The sequence below is a fragment of the Nannobrachium achirus genome (genome assembly GCF_963921795.1).
Source record: "Nannobrachium achirus genome assembly, chromosome: 5".
NCBI lineage: Eukaryota > Metazoa > Chordata > Actinopteri > Myctophiformes > Myctophidae > Nannobrachium > Nannobrachium achirus.
This window is the reverse complement of record NC_137814.1, coordinates 15,113,437-15,139,169: the sequence shown is the minus strand read 5'-3', so window position 1 is coordinate 15,139,169 and position 25,733 is coordinate 15,113,437. Positions and strand designations below refer to the sequence as shown.

The window sequence follows — 25,733 nt, the reverse complement described above, 5'->3', positions numbered from 1 at the left end:
TCATGCCTTTTTAATTTTAGTCTGAGGGAGGGTCAGCTAATTTGACTTTGAGTCCAAGGGAGGGTCATACAATTTTGAATAAAAAAATAGTCCAGTATCCAGGTTTTTATATATATACGATATGTAATACAGCTTTCCTGAATTCAGAGCAACAATAGTCAACGACACCCCTCAATTCCTTTCTCTTGGTACTTGTCAAGATAGATAGTGAGCGGTGGCTTATGTGTTCGTCAATCGACTCTCAATCCATTTTACCCACTAGTTTGTGGGATCGAGTCTCGCTGCGTTTTACCTACTTTTTGCGGCCAATTTATCCTCCACTCCTCTCCTCCTGTGTGTCTGTGCGTGCATGTCTCAAACACGGCATGCGTAGACGGCGGGCATGCGTAATGCACGCATGCATCGATAGACATAACATGGTTTATTAGACACAAATTGCGCAGCACTGAATGAGGAGCACCCTGCCAGATTCACATTACAATCACAGTTACAGTAGCTCACCCATTTACTCGGACAACCTGTCCACTCATTGGTGGGGAGAGCGCCCGTAGTAGCACGCTCCCATACACTTGCAAATGTTTAGGCTTTGTCTTCATCATGGCAGGTGTTAAGATTCACACTGCCAATAAGTAAGTGCAGAGGACAATGTTACCAGGCGCTGCAAATTTCTCTGGGAGAAAAGGTGTGACTCTACAAGGCCGCAACACATGCAACTTTGATGCACGAATAGCAGCGCACAGGGGCGTCAATTGGGTATGGCAGGGGTATGCAGCTGCCATACCCTGGGTCCAGGGGGGAAAATAAAACTTACTTTTAAATATAAATCCATGAATGTCTCTTTGTCAATCTGTGCTTGTTATTATGTTGTTAAATTACAGTAAAATAACTACAAATGCAAAATGTAACAAAATGGTCACTTAACAAGGTATTATAATTATATTCTCCACACTTGTATTCTCCCCATCTTGACAAAATGTTATATTCCCAGGTTCCGCAGGTCAGCTGTTAATTGTGGCATGTTTTATTTACTAATATGCCAAGTTTAGCTGCACTTGAACAACCGTTCCAGGCTGCCATATCCAGCCCAAGAAACCGTAGAAACAGGAGAAAAAATTAAATGTACTTCTTAACGCTTTCAGTGCCAGCTTTCACCACTAGAGGGCGCCCAATGGCCATAGAATTCACCATAGAGATACGCTGGTATATGCACAAGCCGTGCGCAGCCATGATGCTTTCCTTTGTGCATGTACAGGAACAGGATGAAGTTAGCTTGAAGTTAGCTATTGGCTACCAAGCATTTTAGAAGCCCTATTTTCGGCAATTTAGCCATGATTAAACCTTGCACACCTCATGGATATGCATGGAACAGAGAAAATGAGCTCTAAAGATCCTGGATTGCATTGGAGTGGATGGTAAATATCGGCGGCGCAACGCTCTCGCGGGCCGTGTAAACAGATGACGGCCGGCGGCGCGGCTCGAATTCTTTTTTTTTTTTTTACAATTTTTTTTTTTTTTTTAAAAGCCGAATTCGTTCGGGATAGGCACCCAGGACGTTAATAAGGTGCAAATTATCCCGAACTAGTTCGGGATAGGCACTGTATGAGTTAAAATAAATGTAACATGCCTGTTGCTAAGGTATGGCAACATGACTGGTGTCAGTCATGTTGCCATACCTTAGCTTTTTCTGAACTGACGCCACTGGTGTTTCCTTCAGAAAATCGGCAATTAGTCCATGGGCCATACGAGAGGTCGTTGTTTTGCACGAAAAACATTCCTTGGGCTAAAAATGGACCCCACAAAACTGTGAAAAGTGATGACTCATCACTTTTCATCACTAAACCATAGTTTTGCTGGCCGTTTTTAGCCCAAGGAATGTTTTTTGTGCAAAACACAACATTTCAATGGATTCAGAATCATGAAAAACCCCTCATATGCTACTTAAAGCAGATTCATTTTTTTGCATTTTTTTCCCTGTATAGTAAAGTTACGGGACATCGACTATAGCAGCTGATAACACCAATTTAGCTGCGTCTCAGAAAGGGTTATCATACCAAAATATAATCTACAGATATAGAGTTTCTCAAAAATGCATAGTAACCTTTGCTACCTTTCGGAGAGCGACATCGAGTATGGCCCATGGACTAAAACAAACATCCAACTCTTGGTGCTGAGTGCCAAGCAGGGAGGCACTGGGTCCCATTTTCAAGAGTCTTTGGTACCTCGATCCCAGACTCAGGGGAGTCAGGGCGGACACTCTAACTAACCACAAGGCCACTGAGCTGGTGCCTCTGACGTACCAACTTAAAAAATAATTAACAATTACTGTAAAACATAATTGTACAGAAACGTGAAATCCTACAGAAGAATGTTTCACGTCGCAGCCTATAATTGGGCTGCCGCACCTCTGATCAAAGTTATAGGCAACTATGGCACACACGCACGCATGAACGCACACACACCCGCGACGCACACATGCACACTCACACAGAGATTTCACACATTTATAGTAGGATATTGTAGAAGGTACATCATTATTTGGGTGAACATGTTTAAAGTAATCACAACAGTGACCATTTCATGCTGTTTCATAGGCGTGCATTTTCACATGTATGTGTCAGGCGTTGTTAAAATGTTTACACATAATATTTCTAAGTAAAAACGACTCATAAAGATATCCAGGTGCAAAATGGGTCTATGCATGAACTAAGCTAACATCAATGTGCAATCTATCTGGCATCTTTGTACTGCTTGGTACAGACCCAAAGACAGTATATTAAACTCTTCATAATTAATTCAATGTTAATCCATCCATTTGTAATGTTCATTTATCAAATCGATTCGGTTACATTTGTGCACATTAAGTAAGCATACACACCCAGTAGTAAAGTAACTTACTTTTATTTTACTGGAGTATTTCCAATTTATTATGCTTTTATTTCTACTCCACTATATCGATATAGCCTAGGTATAAAATAGTGCTAAAGCGATTCATGTATGTTTTATAATATTCTAATTTATACCTGCAAAGTAACTAGTAACTAAAGTTTTAAGAAAAAGTGCAATATTTGAATCCGAGATGTAGTGTAGCGGAGTAAAAATAAAAGTATTGGAAATTGGAAATACTCAAGTAAAGTACAAATACCTCAAAACTGTACTTAAGTACAGTACTTAAGTAAATGTACTTAGTTACTTTACACCAGGGGTTTTCAAAGTGGGTGACGGGGCACCCTGGGGTGCCGCGACGGCAGTCCAGGGGTGCCGCGAGATAATTTTATATTTGGAATTAATTTGGGCACTTATTTAGTATAATTTCGTAATTGTCGGGTGGAAACCTTGTATGTCCAAAACTCTTTGTTTTGCATTTATCATTTTAAAAATGATTTAAACTAGTGAAAACAGCCGATCTACAAGCACACAACGCCTCGTGGTGCGAGGCGTTGTGTGCTTGTAGATCAGCTGTTTTCACTACCTTTGTACGACGGCCTTGTATGATGAAGCAGGGCTTTACTTTGAGGGGGAAAAAACAGAAACTTGAGATACAAGGTTTCTGCCCGACAGTGAAGATTTTAAACGTACAACGTTTTCAGTCAGTTCTAAACAAAATGGCTATTATCTCAACATAATCACTAAAATATGGCATAAATATAAGGTGTTGGAAGTGAAAATTATGTATATAATGTAGGGGTGCCTCGGAAGAAAATAATATTTATAGGGGTGCCCTGAGCCAAAAAAAGTTTGGGAACCCCTGCTGTACACCAATGCCCAGTACTAAGACAGATCTCATACATGACAGAAGCCACAAAGCAGCACAGACTCCAGGACCAACACAGATCTCTACACTAGCCTAGACTCAAACCAGCTTAAGTGGATATAAACTTTTCCCCAGCATCTGCCTCCGCTCCTAATAGAAAACCCACATCTCATTAACAGCATAGAAATTGCTTTTAATAATGAACAAAGTTGCCCAATGAATACAATTGGCAATGCAATAATGAGGCCGGGTTTGCGCCGGTACAAACTTTATTGGAGGCTTTTGTGAGCACTTTTAGAAAACCAAATACTGTTTGCAGGTGATGGACCTAAAAATACCTTTTTAAAATGTACTGACTGCACTGTTTAAAGCTGGGCTGGGGAGGTGGGCGTACATATTATGATGTATCGTTACTGGGTTCTGTAAAATTCCTGCGTAAATCAAAGATCCTAATTTGATTAAGGGCTGCTTAATGAGGCTGCTGTAAAATAAAGGAAAACAAGGAAATTCCTCTATAACTCTCAGTCAGAAAAGAAATAGCCTTTTTGTCTCCACAGGATGTGCTGTTCACGATAGCCCACAAGACAGAGATGTGAACACATTCTATTTATGTATTTATTTATTCGCTAATATAAGGCAGGGGTCTTCAACAGGGGGTTCGGGACCCCTAGAGGGTCCTCAGAGTTACTACAAGGGGGGCCTCCAAATCTTTGTGTGATAGAAACTTTTTTTTTCTCTTTTTGTATATCAACCACTTGAACCCTAGCGTCCATATTCTGAGAACTTTAGCCAAAAATAGCAGATCTACAAGCTCACAATGCCTCGCGCTGCGAGGAGTTGTGAGCTTGTAGATCGGCTATTTTCGGCAAAGAGGTTTAGTGTAGAGGGGAAAAAGAGCAGACTAAGTACAGAGTGAAAGGTCAAGTTTATTAAGCATTCACGGGATTGTGCTGTCAAACAAGGAAACTATATGGAATCTATGAACAGGTTGTGGGGGTCCTAGCTCTGGTCCAGAGCATCAAATGACTAGACCGCGATTTCTCAGCCCTTACGATCGCTCAACTTGAGTCAAAATAAACAAAACTACTTCACTACTCACCAAACCAAAGGTAGTTTTGTGTTGTTGAAAGTCTATTCTCCGCGGTGGGAAACCCCTCAGCACCCCACCCAATCTGTAAAATACATTATTTTTGTCGTGAAATAAAACGCACCCACCTCGAGCCACCCAGCGGCCACCGCAGACACAATGGTTCACAACCCGGAAATAAGCGGCGGTCGAGTTGGATGCACTTTATTTCATGCCAAAAATAGTGTATTTTGCAGAGTGGGTGGGGTGCTGAGAGGTTCACCACTGCGGAGAATAGACTTTCAACAACGCAAAACTACCTTTGGTTTGATGAGTAGCGAAGTAGTTTTATTTATTTTGACTCAAGTTGAGCGCTCGTAGGGGCTGAGAAATCACGGTCTAGTCATTTGGCGACGGGTCTGTCAGAGTGTCAGTGGAGCTGACATTCTGGACCAGAGCTATCCCTGCTTCATCTCTCAACAAAGGGGTCCTTGGCCTGAAAACGTTGAAGACCCCTGATATAAGGAACAAAAGAGGCGAAAAAAGATTTAGAAAAATAAATAAGATAAAAACAGCTCCTCGTGGTCTGAAGATCTCAATCTTCTTTGTCAAACTAGAGAACTTGTTTGAGGGCAGCAATGTTAACATTTATCAATGTTAACATTTATCAATGTTAACATTTATCAAAAGCACAAATATGCAAGTGCAGTGGATGCGCTCAACATTTGCACCGCACGCATCATGGAAAAGAGAAACCAGAATTCAATTATTAAAATGCAGGATAATTACTGTACATTTTACAGTATACGTCTTTGAGGTGGACAGCTCTCTTGTAGAAACCGGTGTCTAACCAAGGGGGGGTTTATTTTGATACAGTGGACATTACTGATGTGACTAAAGGTTTCTAAAAGATGCAGTGGACATTACTGATCTGACTAAAATGGCAACTAGAAGAGCGCCCGCTGGCCTACTGGTCCAGGCGCATACCACTTAGGCATAGGCATGGATGCCTGGCGGCGTCGCCGCTTCGATTCCGGATCCGGACAACCTTTGCCACGTGTCACTCCCCATCTCTCCCCCAATTTCCTGTCAGTCTACTGTCCTATCAATAAAGGCATAAAAGCCCCAAAACAAAAAAAACAAAAAAAAAAAAAGTATAGAAAAGTACAGATCTCAATCATAGCCAATCGGACTGATATTGGTACACAGAGACAACTTGCAACCTTAACAGCAGAAATGACAGATCTACAAGCCCACAACGCGTCGCATTGCAAAGTGTCATGCGAGCTTGTAGATCTGCTAATTTCGATGTCAGACGGATAAGAATACAGACATAGAAAGGTAGACACCTCTTCCGGCTGGGGGGTGCTGGTCCAAGACCGCTGGCAAGCCTCCCAATAACTCTACGCAAGCCTCCAGAATTCTGAGGCGGGGCTCTTGGGAATTCTGAAGGACGCTTCCTTGTGCGTCACAGAATGGGAAGCTCGGTAGTCCAATCAGATGCAGGACTGGCAGGACTCCCTCTTTCCCATTGGAGGGGGCAGAGTGCCTTCCGCAGTTCCACAGTTGTGCACTTCCGCCAGAGGTGTTTGACCAGTCGCGCTAATGAACTGCAGCGGCGGAGGAGGTATCTAGCTTTTTATATCTGTGGATAAGAACACCCGAGGCCACAAAAGCGAAAGCATGGCAAAACGTGTAAACACTCACTTCCGGGTCTTCTTGCCCAGGCTGCCTGCCACGTAGTAGCCCGGGTTGCACTTGTAGCGGCAGACGGTGCCCACGTCGTGCCCCGTGTCGCGACAGTCTGCCGTCAGGGACTTGGCGTTGGCTATGACGGGCGCTTCGGGACACTCCACCTTACAGTAGGCCTCTGGGAAGGACCACAGGCCGTCCTCCAAGCACACCAGCCTGTCACTGTCACCTGCAGCACAACGCAACACAACCCAGTCACATTGAAGAACTTTCTTTCTTTTTTTAAGAATCTTTGTGGAAATAAACAGTGGTGCAAGAAGTACTCGGATATTTTCCGGATGGGGACCCAAATGCATTTGGGTCACCATCCGGAATCAAAAAAATATCATTGAACTCAATCTCCATGACGTGAGCAATCAAAAAAAGAGTCCACTACTCCTTTAAAAGAGGTGGTACCATGATTTCCCCCCCCTCTAAAACATGATTATCAGGTATTATGATTATACTAGGAGGAAGATTTTTTTCCAAAAAAATATACAGAAAGAGTTCAAATTGGGTTTTTATGTGGCCACACCCCCAGTTCATTAAGTATGCATGGATGTCATGGTGGGTGGTGACCCAGCTGAAGTTAGCCACACCCCACAGTGTTGGGTGAATGGTAATTAGGGGAGGAGTTGATTCTGTGATGTAAAAGTATCTGTGTTTTTTAACTGACACTTTTGACCACAAGGTGGCAGCCTCCAAGAGAAAACAAACAAATACCAAGAGAATACATAATTGCTCATAAAAACCACACCAGGGGGTCCAATGATGTACTTTCAACCTCCTAGACACATGAAAAACAGAAAAAGTACACAACTATGGCACCGCCTCTTTAAAGGTTTTTTTTTTTTTTTTTACAATGAGGGTTCATATTTTAGATAGTCATTAGAGAAAAGAAAAGATTAGTGTTAAAATGTTTTCATTTACTGCTTTCTATCATTTTTAGTGATTTTAACTATTTACGCCATCCGCCCACAATTGGGCGGATGGCGTATTTCCCGACCAAAAAAATCATCCTAAAAATAAGATTTACACCATGGTCTGAGGTGGAGTATTTCCCGACGTATTTCGAGCCTAAATTTCTTCCTAAAAACATTGCTGAATTTGACTCCGAACTTGAGAATTGTCCTAAATGCCGGTAAGAACAAAATATGGTCGTATTTTGGTCGTAAAGTGCTTGATGAATCGGGCCCAATAAGCCCATTCCCAAGATGCACCACAATCTTTCATGGGCAGATGTGACTTATGGGGGCTGGTGTAAATAGTAACAAAGAAATTGCCGGCTTATTGTGTCTAAAAAGACATATTTACAGTAGCCACTTGCACGCATATGCCCCCACCCACTGAAATCAAAATACTAAAATCCCTAAAACAATAGAAAGCAGCAAATGAAAACATGTTAACACTCATCTTTATTTTCTATAATTACAATCTAAAATATGAACCCTTGTTGTAAAAAAAACAAAGTTGTCCTTTAAACCCATGAACAAAAACTCCAAAATGGGTCTAAAGCATATGGTCAACGTTACCTAAAGCGAACACATTGTGGGCCATACTATGGCCCCACACGGTGCAGCCTTCCTATGTGTGTACAACCATAACACTGAGAATTGTACTCATTTTAATAGCTCTATAAAATTTAATGAATCTTTAACATTGTATAGAATTTGTTTTATAAGCTATTGTAAAACATACTAGTGTTGCAGCCATTATCTAAAACCCAATACAGCTGTAGTGGTGTGTATTAGATAGATTGTTGTGGTCTAGAACCGGGGTGTTTTTGCCACGCTGAGTGACGCGCGGTGGCCTTCGAACATACTTAGCCAGAAAACCACACAAGCCACGAATAATATTATTTCTCTATAATCAGTGTTCACATCCTAAATCTTTGTCTCGCTGCTGACTGTGTAAACGGTCTTTGGGCATTTCACCTTGGGATGCCTGGGCGGAAAAGACCTCAACAGACAATGTGGACATCAGGCTATTTTCAGACATAATCAACACAAGCAACAGCTGTCATTTTTAGAACTTGTGTAGCACGAAAAGGAAAGAAGAGGAGAACATTTCTGACCTCTGCCCATTTCAGTAATAACTGTGCGTGTGCGTGCGTGTGTACTGTAACTGCCAGTATTCGTATTGTGCTGTCATGAAGTCAAATAATAGGTTTCTTTCAGGGCCATGACACTGTTCTGTTAACATGCCTACCGCATGATTTATTCTTCGTCTCTCAACAAAAATGACTTGTTTTCAATTATTTGATCTATGGTTTTAGGCATATAAGATTATTAAAATTTGACAATTTGTAGGAAAGGCAACAAGGAGAATGGCATAAAAGCAGTCAAAAACTCAAAGCATACAGTATTCTCCTACCTAGGGTGACCCGAAAATGGAATGTTGATCCCGTGTGCCACAACTTTGTTAACATTAGTATCCACGGGTTTCCAACGCCCCATAGTGCATTGCGCAGAGCTGTACCGAGCTTCCGGCGCTGCAGCCGAGTGTGATTTACAAGCTCACAACGGGCTGCATCTGCGACGCGACGTGAGCTTGTAGGTATGTCTGCTGTTAAACCGGAAGTGTGGTCCAAATAATCTCCTGTAAACTCCCGCGGAAAGAGGTGGATAGAGTGTATGCGCGCGACATCATCATCATACCCGGAAGTTATGTGGGAACGCCTACTGAGTGGCAAAAACTACTTTCTGGACTTGACAGCCTATATACATCCAAATAGAAAAGTCCTGGCATGTCGATTTGACACTCGACATGCCATTCACTTTATGCATGCGCATACCCTCTATAGCCTACATACATTTGCAGTGGTGTAAAGCAACTAAACATTTACTCAAAAACTGTCTGTGTTTTACTTTTGGTACTATTTTGATACCAATATTTTTGTACTTTTATGCAAGTACATTTTGAATTCCTGACTTTCACTTGTAACAGAGTATTTCTACATTGCAGTATTGATACTTTTACAAGCTACACTACGTTTCCTGCACAAGTGCTGACATTTTTACCATTGAGCTACTAGAACCTGCCAGCTTGCTCAGGGGATAAATTGAATCTTGAAGAAAGCAGTGCATGCACATCCGTGGCCCAGGTGCTAGACAAGCAGAATCATCATTAAGAACATATCGTCGCTGTCGGGTGGAAACCTTGTATGTCCAAAACCGTTCATTTTGTATTTATCATTTTAAAAATGAACTAAACTAGTGAAAACAGCCGATCTACAAGCACACAACGCCTCGCGGTGCGAGGCGTTGTGTGCTTGTAGATTGGCTGTTTTCACTACTTTTGTGCGACAGCCTTGTTCATCAGACAAGAAAAAACGCACAAATTTGAAACTTGGAGATACGAGGTTTCTGCCCGACAGTGACGATATAGAGTCTGCACACTGGATGAACTGCCCCGTAAGTGGTATTGCTGGTCAACATTTCAATCTTAACAGATCTTCCTTTAGATGTCCTGATGAAGATCTATTAACCCATTTAGTGCTCCAGACATGAACGGGTTAAATGTGTAGCGTGCCGCTCGCAGGGCTCCATTACGCTCCATTGTCTTATTTTGAAGGCCAGAAGTCCATTGCGTAAATACTTCCGGGTTGACGTCTTGACATCATACAACGGGAGCGGTCGTCACACCATGTGGTTTCTAAAATGGCCGATCGATGCCTTTGTTATTATGTTTTTGTAGCGAGAATCTAATGCCATCCTTGGCTTTAAAAGTGTTGTTTGGAGAAAATGGACATTAAAGATGAGATTCCCCGTCGGCCTCCATGTTATGGGATTACTATTTTGTGCACGTGGATCCGTGATGATGATGAATCGGCGAGGCCGATCGTGCCAGGACCTTCCGCCAGGCTATTGGGTAGGAGAACCGGCGTTACTCTATATACAGTACTTTTCGCGAGTATACTCGGGATCGGCACTCTAAATACTTGAGTATTTTTCACGAGTATACTCGGGATCGGCTAGAAATGAGTTAAGATTGAAACGTTGACCAGCAATAAACGTACAGAGCTTCCTATCCATCCAGTGTGCACTGCAGACTCTATGGCCGGCTTTACACTGCAGTCAAATCCAGCCCAAATCCGATTTGTTCTCAAATCTGATCTTTTGGCCCGACTTTTCACACTGCATTTGCAAGTGACACAGATCTGATCTGTGCGTTCAGACAGCGTTAGCCCAAAGCTGCCCTGCGGCGACATGTATGCTTTGGTTACCGTGGTAACGACGTAGGCGTCATGACGTTACGTCACTACGTCGACGCTGGTTGATTACGTTCTGATTACGTTCAGGAAATGCGACATAATAGACCATAGTAAACACACGTTAATATTGTTTTTCTCTCTTCTTTTCTTTACTCTTGTGTTTCGCTCTTCTCTCTCGTTTTCACTGTTTAGCTCACGTGTTTTCTCTCTTCTCTTTTGTTTTTCTCATGTGCACAGTGCGCTGTAATCAAATAGTAAATACTCGCGCTCTGTAATGATGTAATTTACAGCCGCGATCGGGTCGCGCTGCTCGCGCAGCAAGTGACGCTTGGGCCAGTTTGATGTGACTTGAATGTGACCTGCATATAAGTCAATGGGGTGGATGTGGTTGCTGCTTTCAGACTGAGTCAGATGTCCTCAGATCCGATATGGATCGGATTTGAAACTACCTCTGGATGTGGTTTTTCAAAATCGGATTTCATGTGACCTGAATGTGACATGTTTGGATTTAGACTATTTTAAAAAAATCGGATTCCACTTTTGAAGTGACTCAGATCTGATTCAGGCTAGATTTCAGTGGCAGTGTAAAGCCGGCCTATATGTTCTTCATGAATTGAATCTTGTCCATCAAGTCAAACTTTGTGTCAGATGCTGTGGGTAGGTGAGACATGACCGTTGACACAATTTAAATGTCTCAATAGAAGAGCAGGGAGACACAATACAACCGTCCCAATTGTATTATCATCGTCGTTGTCGGGTGGAATCCTTATAATGTACAAAACCTTTTGTTTTGGATTTTTTTGTTTTAAAAATGATTTAAACTAGTAAAAACAGACGAGGCGTTGTGTGCCTGTAGATCTGCTGTTTTCGCTACTTTTGTGTAACAGCCTTGTACGATGAAGCAGGGCTTTACTTTGTGAAAGAACATACACATTTGAAACTTGGAGATACGAGGTTTCCACCCGACAACGACGATATACAATTGTAATAACATACTCACTCTACCATACACATTGGGCAAAATTACATTTGATACACTTAAAAAAAACATTGTGCCGCTTTAACAGACTCGTGTGAGCTTGCGTGGGGTTTAAAGTGGTTAATATAACATTTTACTCATTAAAATAAGTCGCAGATTGTAGCCTTTATATTCTCACTCATACAACACTCACTCCTACGAGGAACAAGGAACCGAGTACCTCCCCTGAGCTCAAATGATGGCCAACAACGAAGGCCTTCAGTGGTCAGCGAGTCCACATACATTAATAGCAAGGCTTCAGCTTGTTCACACCTCTAATGACTGCCCCCACCTCAGGAATGAATGGAGAATCAACGAAACAACTTACCGTATACGGCTTATTTATGTTCTCCAGCTCAAGTTTGACCCTATTTGACTGCATATGTATGGTACAGTACAGTGTGTGTGTGTGTGTGTGTGTGTGTGTGTGTGTGTGTGTGTGTGTGTGTGTGTGTGTGTGTGTGTGTGTGTGTGTGTGTGTGTGTGTGTGCAATTCTACAAATGCCAGTGGAACTCACACTTTCAAAACCTTTCAAATATTATGCTACAAAAAATAGCTGCTATTTTTGAATAGCCAACGCAAAAACTAACCTTTAGTGTGCATTTAATTTAACCCCAGTGAAGTTTAGCACACAGCATTCGGTATGGTACTCAACAACAGTTACAGCTCATGACATAGCTCTTATTAGCGAGTTAAATTAATTCATAAAATTCATCTTCATTCATTCCATCTTTCCATCTGTCCTGTTCCATCTCTCCTTCTCTCATCCCCTCCAGCCACCGCCTTCTCTAGTCACTCGTAAACTTTCTCTCCCTCACGTTATCTCTCTGTAGCAAAGCTATAGCCTGCAGCACTAATGCTGTTAACCCAGGCTTGCGCGCGCATGCACATGCACATGCACATGCACACACAAACACACACGAGCTCCTGCGCACACACACACAAATGCACGCGCGAGAGCAGGTAGATGATAAGACAGAGATAAACTTTAAGTACGGCAAATTTATACATTAGAAACTCAGCTGGGCTTCCCCGTAAATCTAAGGCAGCACTTAAATCTGAAGGCATAAAATATCTGAGGTGGTTCTATGTTTACCAGGGACGTGCAGAGAATGTTAGAGAGGCAGGGGCTGACCCATTTCTAAAGGGGCCTTTTGGTGAAAACATTGAAAATAGCAGACCTCCAAGATCACAACGCGTTGCGATGTGGCGTAAGGGCATGGATTTCTACACAGAGAGGCAATTCTTTCAACATAAGATGCTGCATTCAAGTTCAGGAGAGTTTGGGCAAGGCAATTTTATTGAATGCTGCCTTCAGGTATGGCATGGAAAGAGGGCATTTGCATTTCTTTCACCATGGTAAAAACTGCATTCGTGGTCTGGAGAGAGCACCTTTTTACAGACGGATAAAAGGGCAGGGGCTCAAGCCCCCTTTGATGTCTATGTGTGCACGTGCCTGATGTTTACCATCTCTTCAAAGGTAACAAGCCACTTTTCAGGCTGTATAATGTTGGCAAAATGGAGGCTGGCAAAATAAATAAATAGAACACACATCAATTATGTGAAATATTTGAACTATTAGGAATGCATGCGCAGAGTCAGCCATGGTATGCCTGGACCAGACATCCCTCGTCTGTCGGGGGTTCAAGGAGTCTGTCTGAGTATCGGATAGACTCACTGACACCCACGGCCGCCAGTGATCAAAAATGGAGGAACAATATTCAATTGATTTATTTGTTTGTTTAGTTTTTTTATGGACACAATTCATCCATTCTGAACGGCACTGTTTACAAAATAATAAATGAACACAGTAATCCCCCAATCAACTGCAACAATTCCTATAGGGTATTCCAAATGGACCCGATATCTGTAACACTGCCAGCTATTTTTAGTTTTTCCTTACCTTTTCAAGTAGTCACAGAATATTGTTAAATTTTTCGATAGATCCCCCGACTCATTTAGGCCATGCAATCGCCAGTTATGGATGATTGAAAAAAACACAGCGGGGAAAAAAAGGAATGAGCGTTTCTGTGATTTCTTTTTACATGAAACAAACCACTAGATGTTTTTCTTTGCTGACATTTGCAACAAAAAGACGTGCTTAGACGTTTTTGGCCAAAAAGCAAAAATAGCCGATCTACAAGCTTACAACCATTCACGATTTTACAAAATAATAGCGGTTTGGCAATCATGTAATAAGTGTGACAGGCCTAATTCAGATTCTCCAGTCTGGAATGCATGCATATCATCGCTGTCGGGTGGAAGTTTCAAATTTGTATGTTCTTTCGCTAAGTAATGCCCTGCTTCATCGTACAAGGCCGTCGCACAAAAGTAGTGAAAACAGCCGATCTACAAGCACACAACCCGCCCGCGAGGCGTTGTGTGCTTGTAGATCGGCTGTTTTCACTAGTTTAAATCATTTTTTAAATGTAAAATGCAAAACGAACGGTTTTGGACATACAAGGTTTCCACCCAACAACGACGATATGGCCTTAGATGTTCAGACCACACACACACACACACACACACACACACACACACACACACACACACACACACACACACACACACACACACACACACACACACACACACACACACACACACACACACACACACACACACACACACACACACACACCTTGCAGGATGGCAGGGGATCCACAGGTGAACGAGCACTGCTTGCCAAAGGTGGTGCCCCACGGGCAGCTGAATATGGCATGATAGACGTGAGACTGGTCAGGTATGCCACAGTCCACCGGCTGGCAGCTCACCACACGGTCCCAAGAACCCTGCACGCACTGCAGCTCCGTCTCTCTCTGGAATGGAGAGAGAGAGAGAGAGAGAGAGAGAGAGAGAGAGAGAGAGAGAGAGAGAGAGAGAGAGAGAGAGAGAGAGAGAGATTGAATTGAATTGAATTGAATTGAATTGAATTGAATTGAATTGAATTGAATTGAATTGAATTGAATTGAATTGTGAGTGAGTGAGTGAGTGAGTGAGTGAGTGAGTGAGTGAGTGAGTGAGTGAGTGAGTGAGTGAGTAAATGAGGCAACGTTTACACGGTGGTAACGATCAGAAAACCACAAAGCGCAGTTGCGTTCTTACTTTTTACTCTGCGTTTACGCGGAGAGACACTAAGGCATTCACCAAAAATTCGAATATTCGAATATCAAAGTCACTTTTCGACGTTGTTCACCGAAGTCGAATATTCTCTTTTTATTATTTTTATTGTTTTCTCTTCCAAAAAATGTATAGTTTACAAAACTTGGCTAGATAGGAAGTCATACGAATGAGTTGTCAATGCCCCTGGTGGATAGCCTGACACTCAGCCTGAATTGACATTTCGTTTCACTCCATTATTTAGTCTGAGGTCGCTCCCACCCAGGGCGATTGCTGGGATGGGCGTTGCCAAAGAGGCAGTCTTCTGCGATTGGTTCACCGTCTGACCAACACATGACGTAGTGTTGTTATGTGTGGCTGGCTAGTGGCTAGCCTGTTGCTTGCAAGTGCTACTTGCTAACCAAAGAAACAGGCATAATAGGAGCACTACGAACTAGTAATCAAACACAACATAACATGCCTGCTACTGGTGTTTCATAGCGAAATCGATACGATCGCATTTTACCGCAATTTACCGCATTTTACTCTTGCTTACTTAATATTTGACAGTTTGGCCAGTCCTGTCGAATATTTGACTATGTGAATACTTTGAGGTTGAATAATTCGAATACTAAAAATCGCTATTCGTGAACGCCCTAGGAGACACCAAAGAGATTGCTGCAGTGAGCATGCCAGGGGGCTACTGTAGGTGAAATTCTGAAATTCTTTGTGGTTACAGGGATCACGCTTTGAATCGTATCCAGTGGTGAGAGTGAGCCGGAACGGCCGGAACCCCCGTTCCGTTAAAACATTTGGGGCCGGAACGGAGTTCCGTTAAGAAAAGGAGAAGCCAGCTGTCAAAATCCCATGTTAAATAACCTGCCACAAACGCACGTCCAGGAAGAAAACAATAGCCTATACTAAAGTCAGATTAACATACAGTAGGCTACACAAGTGTTACTAGTTAGACTATATTTTCTGATAAAGTGCTTCTAAATTATTCCCGTGGGTTTGTGTAGGTCAGTGTAATCGATTCGGTTTGTTTCAGTGTTTGACACGGAGCGGGTAGAGGTGGGACGTTCGTGAACGAATCGAGTCATTTGAAAGGCTCTTTGAAATGAACGATATAGGATTCGGTTCACAGTAGGGAGCCGTTCCTTCGAATGAGCCAGTCTTTTGAACGGCTCTTTGAAAGGAACGGATCCTAGAGATCCGGCTCACTTCAAAGAGCCATAAATCCCATCTCTAGGAGAGACTCGTGTCTGTGGCACTGTGCCTGCCATGGTGCCTGCATGCGATGCAGCCTTAAGCTGCAGAATAGACCAAAATGATTCTATTCTGCATCTTTGGAAATACCCCAGTAAAGTAGGCTAGGCTATACTTAAAACCTGTACTTAAATACAGTACTTTAGTAAATGTAGACTACTTAGTTACTTTAGATAACTGGTTATAATAATATTAATAATAATATATTATATTATCTGGAATGTATAGAGCTTTCAAACATGCTTTACATGTGTGTGGGGGCCTGGGGAGACAACAAATAAGAGAGCAGGATATTGTGACAGGATAGAATAATGTTGCTCTATCAGCATTTCTTTCTTTGTTGATGCGGCTATACTGTATGTGTTTATGTGGATATACTAAACAAAATGTTGTTGTACAGTGACCATAAACATCTTATCTTATCTTAGGTGATTCTGCTAGCCCTACTGCTTACCCTTCTGTATGGAACAATGAACAATATGAAGAGTCTTATTATAGATAGGCATATTTCCTTTAGGATTTCAATCATGTTACAGTTAGTGTAATGCCGTTGCCTTTCAGGTGTAGGACCTGTAGTGTTTTTATTGTGTGTATAACTATGCCAAAATGCAGTTTTCTATGCATTTCAGCGGTTTTGGGGGGTTAGAGCCTCCCAATTATTTTGGGACAGTTCCGGCAAGAATTTCAAACCACTTTCACCACTGATCGTATCTATATCGCCCCCAGCTCTAGCAGCTACACCAGCATGGCCATTACTGCAATGCGACAACATTCAGTGTACTGTACCTAATCTCGCCTACCAGGCTTTCTGGGGGAATGCCTGGTGTCCGTTCATTACAGGCCATTTGGTTTCCGCCTAAAGCGCGGAAACCACTAGAAGAAGTGGCGTCGCTTTGATTTGGTTCCCCCCGTTTGTTTCCCCAATCCCTATTAAAATGCTCGAGTAGCCTAGTGTAGTCTTGCCAGTCGCTAACAGTTGGACTAAAAGATGCATATACCAAACACATTTTTCAATAGCAAAACTACTCCGCATCAAGGAGTTTATTAGGTAGGCCATAAAAGTGTGTCCTTGAGCGCAGGGGATTATTTTGGGTTAAAACTGAGTCCGGTTTGATCTTTCCGGCAAATTGTAGTCCTTTGAGTACTACAACATGACGTGTTGTGGTTTCCGCTCCAGACCGGTTACAACCCCGAAAAGTGAAGTGATCCCAGACTAACTGTACCTGGTACGGTGGATGTACTGTACCTGGTACGGTGGATGTCCCCGGCTGTTCAGGACAGTCAGACTGAAGCCGCGGTGACACTGCACAGAGCATCGAGAGGCCGGTCCTCCACCCTTACACCTAGAGAGACACATTGACAGATGGATTTATTTGTTTACTCTGCACACAGTCTAGTCTAGGGCAGTGGTTCTCAACCTTTTCAGGCAGCGACCTCCAAAATAATCTTATTTTAACTGTGGACCCCCCCACCCTGACGAACACTAAGAGATGAGGAATTCAATTTTGTATAATACGGTTCTATTGTGAAAATAGCTGATCTACATGCTCACAACGCAATGCCTCGCGTTGGCTATTTTCACAATTTCTGCCTCTAATATTTGACAATTTGGCCAATGTTTCATTTGTAATTTTAGAGGTATTAAAAAGTACTTTACATTCACTTAAGAAATGTGCAGATACCCTCTATACACCTAAAGTTGATGTTAGTTTGTTTACTGTTGAGAGAGAAAACAATGTTGCACATTAAGTTCAATCATCTGGGGACCCCCCCAAAAGTAATTTGGCGACCCCCCCTGGGGGTCCCGACCCACAGGTTGAGAACCAATGGTCCAATCTAGGGAGCTGTAATGAACTCATTCATTCATTCATTCATTCATTCATCCATGCATCAATGCATACCGGTATGTCACATGTTCATTCAATGTGTATCTCTGCCACATTCACCAATCTCGTTGCTGCCAAAAAAAAAAAAAAAAACTCTACCTGACAGAGGCGTGCTCCAGCTGTGGAGGAGAACAGCTGTCGATCTGACACGGCTGCCGCAAACAGCTGCAAGAGAGGAGATGGGAGGAACAGGGAGACATTTTATTTTGCCGTTTTCTTACCGCCAAAGGGTCGATATGGAACCCTGAGAGGGTCGCTGAGAGGTCCCTTTGAGAACCACAGTCCAAGATTTGTTTTAAAGTTATACCATGTAACTTTTTTTATAAAACAAATCTTAAATTGGTCCTAGCTGTTAAATCGCTAAAGTTTTAGAACCCCCACTCTGTTATTTTCAGCTTCTAAAGCCTTCTCTTTATATGTTTTCTATGATCCCTGCCCGGGACCGGTTTTCGCGGAAAAATTGCGTCATCACACTACCGGCCAATCACAGCGAGGGTTATACACTGCCGGCCAATCACAGCGCAGAACATACACTGCCGGGCTCTCTGGTGGGTTTAGGAAACACGCCTTCAGGAAGTACACTGCAGTGTTTACACTGGAGGAGTCTAGCATGTAACTCTCCAACCGCTGCTCGTAGAAGGACACGGGAGACCTCATTGAAAGCGTCTCGGCGAGGCGAGGCGGACGCGGTGGTCTGACGGCCCGGTCCGCGGGCGAAAAACGGACGAAAAAAGCAAACGCGACCGCGGTTTGCTATACTGCTACAGACCACCAGTTGAGCAACTTACACAGTATAGCTTTAATTAAACACTGGTATTGGATAGGTACTCGCACTCGGTATCGACCGATATGCAAGTTATGGGTATCAGAATTGGTATCAGGAAGGGAAAGAAAGGGCATCGATAGATCTTTTCTCTATGGGCGTGTGTGTGTGTGTGCGCGCGCGCGTGCGTGCGTGCGTGCGTGCGTGCGTGCGTGCGTGCGTGTGTGTGTGTGTGCACGTGTACGTGTGCTAGAGGTAGGCAGTGTCTTTGACCTGTACATGGACCAAGCATTCCAAGATAAGTATGTGAAATACCAACCACTACTTGAGACCATCACCAGTCTAGGATACACTTGCAGATATAGTGTACTGATATTTGGAAGTCTTGGACATGTACATAAATGCACCATGAGAGGCCTGCAGATTGCTGGCTTGGCGAAGACAAGAGCAAAACAAGTAGCAAAGTATTGCTCTGTCTCAGCTATTATTGTCAGCTTAGCAGTGTGGAGAAGGAGGTGCTATATGTGTACCCATAAGTGCTCAGTATTGATTAACCCTAATATATTTGTTTCCCTGTTTATGAAATGTAATTTGTGGAACCAAATAAAGTATTTAAAATGTGCGTGTGCGTGTGTGTGTGTGTGTGTGTGTGTGTGTGTGTGTGTGTGTGTGTGTGTGTGTGTGTGTGTGTGTGTGCTAGGTAGTCGTGGGAGATCCCACCCTGTGATGCGCACCCGGTGAGGGCGAAGGCACTGAAGTGGCAGGAGGTCCGGAGGGCCACGCCGCCCACCGCCACCTGCGGCGAGGAGAAGAGCAGCACCAGCGCCGCCGTCAGGAAGAACGGCTGCGACAGGTCGTGGGTCACGTTCACCGTCAAAGGGTTGCGCTGGCAGGAGAGGTTATGCGTGCCTGGTTGGAGACCAGAGAGAGAGAGAATATGACAGGGGTTTTTAAAGTGGGTGACGGGGCACCCTGGGGTGCCGTGATGCCAGTCCAGGGGTGCCGTGAGATAATTTGATAATATTTGGAATTCATCAGTATCACTTCACTATGTTAGCAAAACAGACCTGATTTGCACTGTACTTGATGAGTTCTTTTTCTATCTATGACAACTCTCTTCACCAAAAATAGCCGATCTACAAGCTCACATGTGACGCGTTGGATATGATATTTTGCAGCTTGTAAGAGGCAAGATGTCCCGCGCTGGGCCCGATAGCCATTGTTTTTGGTACAGCCAGTCTTGTTATGGACCAGCTTGTTCTCGTGAGTATAACTATGGTCTGATCCCTGTGTTGGTTGGCAGAGCTATACCTTACCGCTGACCTGAGTGTTGTTAGTGTCTGGCCTTTCTCCCTGTGATCCCACCTTGAATAGTGTCTCCGGTTTCTCTTGCCCCATCAATAGGCAAATGTGCACAGCAGCCATTTTGGAGAGAAGTTGTGTCTCTTCTCACTTCCTTCACCGGGTGTTACCAATGACACTAATGGAGGATCTGTTCCATTCTGGTCAAACAGGTCAGGGTGCTGATATTGTGCATGCTGGCTCACTGGAAACACTCTGCTACACCAGTGGGTCTCAAAGTGGGTAAATCTCTCTATTCCTACGTCCCATCATTTCGACTAAGGGAGTCGGCAGGTTAGCTACTCGCCCGCAACAAGGTTAGGGTTTGGGTTACCGTACCGGTAGGTTTAGGACTTTCTATACAGGAAGAAAATATTCAGAAAAAAATCTGCTTGAAGTAGGATGTGAGGGGTCTAACTAGTGGTTCGTCATGATTCTGAATCCATTGCAATTTTTCATTTTTTATTTGTAGTACTAGTACTAGTGTATAGAAAGTCGATGGGGGCCCAACTTGATTTGGCCGCTGTGGCGACTCCGAAGGTCGCTGACTCAGGCGCCCTAGCTAAATCATTAGAGCAAGCCCTGGGATACATCTGTGCAAAATATGGCGCTTTTAGATTGATTAGCACGAAAAAACCTTAAGGCCCCCGACTATAAGTGTCTCTGATTCCTCTTGCCTCATCAATTACTGATTGATCAAGAGTTCAGTCAGGTAACTCACAATATATTGAACAATGTTTATGTTTATTATTAATGAGTATACAAGTGTGTATGTCACATTTAATTTGGCGTTTGGGTCTGCTAAATTTTCTCCCTGCTCAGCAGCAGCAGCAGCACAAAAGAAGAACATCATTAAGCATTAGGAGCAGGGAGACATATAGATATATAAACAACACCCCCATGGGGAACAGAATTAGCAGAGCCTACTGGTGGTGCTGGGGAGGCGGTGGGGGCAAGCAAACACAAGCAACAATCCGGGCAAGAGAAGCAGTTGTATAAGGATACTAATACACACTATTATGCCAGACCCTACGTCATTGGCCGACGTGGCAGTCAGCTGATCATTTGCCAACTACTTAAAGGAGTAGTTCACCCCCAAAATGACTTTTTTTCTATTGATTAGTCACGCCATGGAGACTAGAGTTCAATAATATTTTTAGTTTTTTGTCACATTCCTAAGACAAAAATGTGATAACAATAAATTTACCCCCATTCGTTCCGGATGGGGACCCGTTTCGAAACGGGTCCCCATCCGGAATCAATGGGGGTAAATTTACTCGAATCAAATTTCTGTCTTAGGAATGTGACAAAAACTACTCTCCATGGCATGAGTAATCAATAGAAAAAAAGTCATTTTGGGGGTGAACTACTACCTCGAGTCTCGAGTATACCTGCCTGAACTAACTTTGCAGGCTACAGTACGCATCATTTCTGCGACAACGTTTCTCTCACCCAGGGAGTGGTTCTTGCCGGCGGTGTCAGACAGAATGATGGTGACCGTCCTCCTGCACTGCTCCCCCGGCCAGGCCCCGTCAGACACCAGGTACACCATCACAGACGCTGCCACGCCCGGACGAGCAAACGCCACCTGGAAACAAAGAATCTCACTCATAACCAGTGGTGTAAAGTAACTAAGTACTTTTACTTAAAGGGGAAGACCACCTATTTTCAATATTGAACTGTGTCATTAATATATCTTAGAGGAGTTGTGTGGGAAATTAAAAAAAAAGTCCCCCCCCCCCCCCCCCCCCCCCTGAGTATTTCCAATTATCAGTAATTTACTTCTATTCCACTACATTCTAGATCCAAAAATGTTACTTTTACTCCACTAAATGTATTTGAAAACTTTAGTTACTAGTTACTTTGCAGATACAAATTTTAATATTATAAAACACACATAAACCACTTTAGCCCTGTTTTATACCTTGGCTATTTGAAAATAGCCGATCTACAAGCTCACAACACGTCCCATCGCGACGCGTTGTCAAACGTGTTTTCAAACATTTAGTACTTTTACTTTTGGTATTTTAAGTACATTTTGATGCCAATACTTTCACTCAAGTACATTTTGAATTCTGGACATTTTACTTGTAACGGAGTACATCTACAGTGCAGTATTGATACTTTTACTTAAGTACAAAATGTGAGTACTTTTTCCACTTTTTCCATGGAAAGAAAGAATCTCACTCATAAATGTAATTCCTCGCTACTGCTGCTGCTGCTACAGCGAGCCCACAATTATGTTAGTAAACAATAAACAGAGACATAGAAATGAATATAAAGGATTCTCAAGAGAATAAAGAAATGTAAATGTAAAGAGAAGCCTTTCAGAGGAGGAAGCTCTTAGACAACTTGAAGGGGCCACACATGCTTTTCAATATATTGTATATAAATATTGGTCCATAACACGGTTTTATACAGGTTTTAGCCTAAACAACCACTCAGATATTGAAATGTCATGTTCTGTCTGTCTCTAATTCCAAGCCGTTTCAGATGCAATACCAAAATGCCCTTTGTTGGCAACGGGGCGCTGTCTTTGGGCTAAAATTGGAACAATACAGAGAATATTGGAGAACCACGATGAGAACCATGTAGAGTCAATTGCAAGAAAAACGTGAAATTCATGGCGTAGTCCCTTTGAACGGCCATACTACTCTTCCACAACCTCCAAATGCTACACAGAGTCTACACCTCCCGAAATCTGAGAAAGGAGGCTGTCATCTGTGCGCCATTTCCGTACAACATATAAAATATATTTTAAAGTCATAGCAGATTTACTGTATAGCAAATCTTCAAGCTCACAACGCATCGTGCAACACGCTGTGAGCGTTGTGAGCTTGTTGTTGTTGTTGTGAGCTTGTGGATCGGCTATTTCCGATGAAGACATTTGGTGTAGAGGGGCACTGGGACCAGGTACAAAGCACTGGGGGACGACACTGGTCAAAATAGTACAGGTGGTTCAGAAAAAGTCAGTGGTGCTTAAACCTTTTTCATGTCAAGGACCCCCAAAATGATATGTATTTGACTGCCGTCTCTCAAAATATTTTGCTCCAGGGACCCCAGAAGATTTTGGTAAAAATGTTGCTCTACAAGCTATACATGCTATACAAGCTCAAAACGCTTCAAAGCGATCGGCACATTTTTGCTACTTTTGTGTGACATACTACAATGACGAAGTAGGACATTCAAATATGGAGATAAGAGGTTTCTGCCTGACAGTAACAATGTGCCATGTGACCCTCTGGGGTGAGTGTGGAAATAGAGTGGCCCTCTCCATCACCAACGTTGCTCTAATCCACCGTTTGTCAGCCTTCTGATTGGTCCCTGAGACTCCCTGACTGGCCAACCAGAAAAAAACATTCACTTTTTGCTATCGGGGGTGGAGTTTGTGCAGTGGAGAATGTTGCTTCAGGCTTTCAAGAACGGTCCGCACTGCACGACACGGCGTGCGTCTAGTACGGCCGCGCGAGGTGATCGCGATTTCGCTCAATATAATGAATAAGCTTCAACAAACTAGTTCACATGGACCTTATCAATGTAACTAAGAGTTACGATTGGGTACATATATTTTAAATGGGCAGAATTACGAAAGCCAGCCTATTATGTGAGGAGAACTATAATCTGGCTGTCATCTTCCTACCCAAGATGCACTGCGCTTTCTCTTTCTATTTCTATTCTCTCTCTGATCCAGAGGATTAAACTAATTAAAACATATATTTCCGGGGGAAAACTACTGTTTTGCTATGTAATTACTGTACCTTTTTCTTCCCTTTTTATTAATATCACGTAGATGTGTTTTTTTGGGTACTTTACATAGCTGTAATGAGGCTATGAAAAAAAGAAAAATCCCATCCACTTCCACTATAAAAGAATCTGCAATGGTGATTCTGTCCCACAGGGATTAAACAAATTAAAACATATATTTTCGGGGAAACCCCCTGTTTTGCAATGTAACTACTGTACCTTTGTCTTCCCTTTTTATTAATATCACCTAGATGTTTTTCCTTTGGTACTTTAAATTGCAATAATGAGGCAATGAAAATACCCTCTCCCCCCATTCACTGCCACTATAAAAACAATCTGCCCAGGGTCATCTGTACCACCATAGTAACAGGGCAGAATGGGGCGGGATTTGCAAAGGGGAGAATTGGCACAAAGGACCCGGGATCAGAGCCACTGGGCAGACAAGGCTGTGAAGACATTAGTCAGATCAACAGCTCTATGTGGGCCAGCTCTTCCTGGGAGAGCCGTGGAGCGGGGGGCGTCACAAGGGGGGGAAAGTGGGACTGAGTTACTAGGGCCCAAGGTGGAGGTCCTTAATTATTCTATACTTTAGATATTGAAAAATAGCAGATCTTCTGTGCCGCGCTGTGAGCTTGTGGATCTGCTATTTTTGAAAAGTCGTGAAAATGTGTGCAAATCTTTGAATATATGTATTTTTTAAGCGAACATTTGTAACTCAAATTTTGATTCTGGGTGGGGTCCCTGGAACTAAATATTTTGAGATGGGGGTCCGTGGCCAAATACATATCATTTTGGGGGTCCTTCTCATGGAAAGGTTTGAGCACCACTGACATAGAAACATAGAAGGATTTGTAATATTCAAAGACTTGCGCAAATGTTCACGATTTAAAAGAAATAGCAGATCTACAAGCTTGCAGCGCGCTGTGAGCTTGTATATCTGCTATTTTTCAATAGTTAAAGCACAAAATAACGTGTAATAATGCGTTCCCAGTCTAAATGGGTTAAACCCCCTCCCCCTATGAAGAACATTCATGGTGGGCCTGCAGTGAATCCTTGTACCCAGGGCCCAGAATTTGGTGCCCATTTTCACTCAGTATAGGGACGCTAGGGTACATGAGGTTAATAATGTGCGTTTGTGCGTGCGTGCATATATCTGGACCCATTAATTTAATACTCAGGATTCATGAACAAATGATCGTGAGGACGGTTAGTTTAGGTGAAGTAAAAGGATAAGTAGAGCCTGCACATCAGTAGAGAAAACAAGTTCTCCGCTTATTTTTTTATTGCTGATCAGTTTAGATCTTCGTCATTTTGAAAAGACTTTTCAAAGTCCTGATGAAAATCTAACCTGATCGAAAATGTTGTCAGCAATGAATGAATAAGCTGAGCTTTTTCTCTACCGATGTGCAAACACTAGGTGTGCTATATTTTTATTTATTGCTGTATGTCTTGCACCCGGGCATTCGTTCACACGAATGTGCCAGCATGATGTATGTATTTCAGCTGAAGTACCTTAAGCCAGACCGGATGGTCCAGTTCATTGTCTGAGAAGGACTGGGCAGTGCACGGGAACCAAGCATCAGTGGACTTCTCGTTCAGCTCAAGATAATGAGACCTGCAGGACTTGAGCACAGAAAGAAATAATACAAGTTAAAATATTAATCAAATGAAGCAAGAAGCTGGTGAAAACGTTGAACATCCACTGCTGAATTCATTCATCCATCCACCCATGAATGAATGAATGAATGAATGAATGAATTAATTCATCCATCCATCCATCCATCCATTTTTGATTGATTATTTTATTAGACAAAAATGAAGAACTGTACAAGTATAGTCATACAATAGAAATGT

At 42.8% G+C, this 25,733-nt stretch overlaps 1 protein-coding gene across 1 annotated transcript in view; it reads right to left on the bottom strand.

The window, feature by feature from the left end:
• pappa2 (pappalysin 2) overlaps positions 1 to 25,733 on the bottom strand; it is a gene marked incomplete at both ends in the record, with an annotated part of 196,915 nt that overhangs the window by 56,254 nt on the left and 114,928 nt on the right. Inside the window, 7 exons of the mRNA XM_080725573.1 lie at positions 6,525 to 6,738; positions 14,422 to 14,599; positions 17,392 to 17,488; positions 18,131 to 18,196; positions 19,529 to 19,703; positions 21,588 to 21,723; positions 25,392 to 25,502. Of these exons, the coding sequence (XP_080581699.1) occupies positions 6,525 to 6,738; positions 14,422 to 14,599; positions 17,392 to 17,488; positions 18,131 to 18,196; positions 19,529 to 19,703; positions 21,588 to 21,723; positions 25,392 to 25,502 (977 nt within the window). The remainder of the gene's footprint in view (positions 1 to 6,524; positions 6,739 to 14,421; positions 14,600 to 17,391; positions 17,489 to 18,130; positions 18,197 to 19,528; positions 19,704 to 21,587; positions 21,724 to 25,391; positions 25,503 to 25,733) is intronic.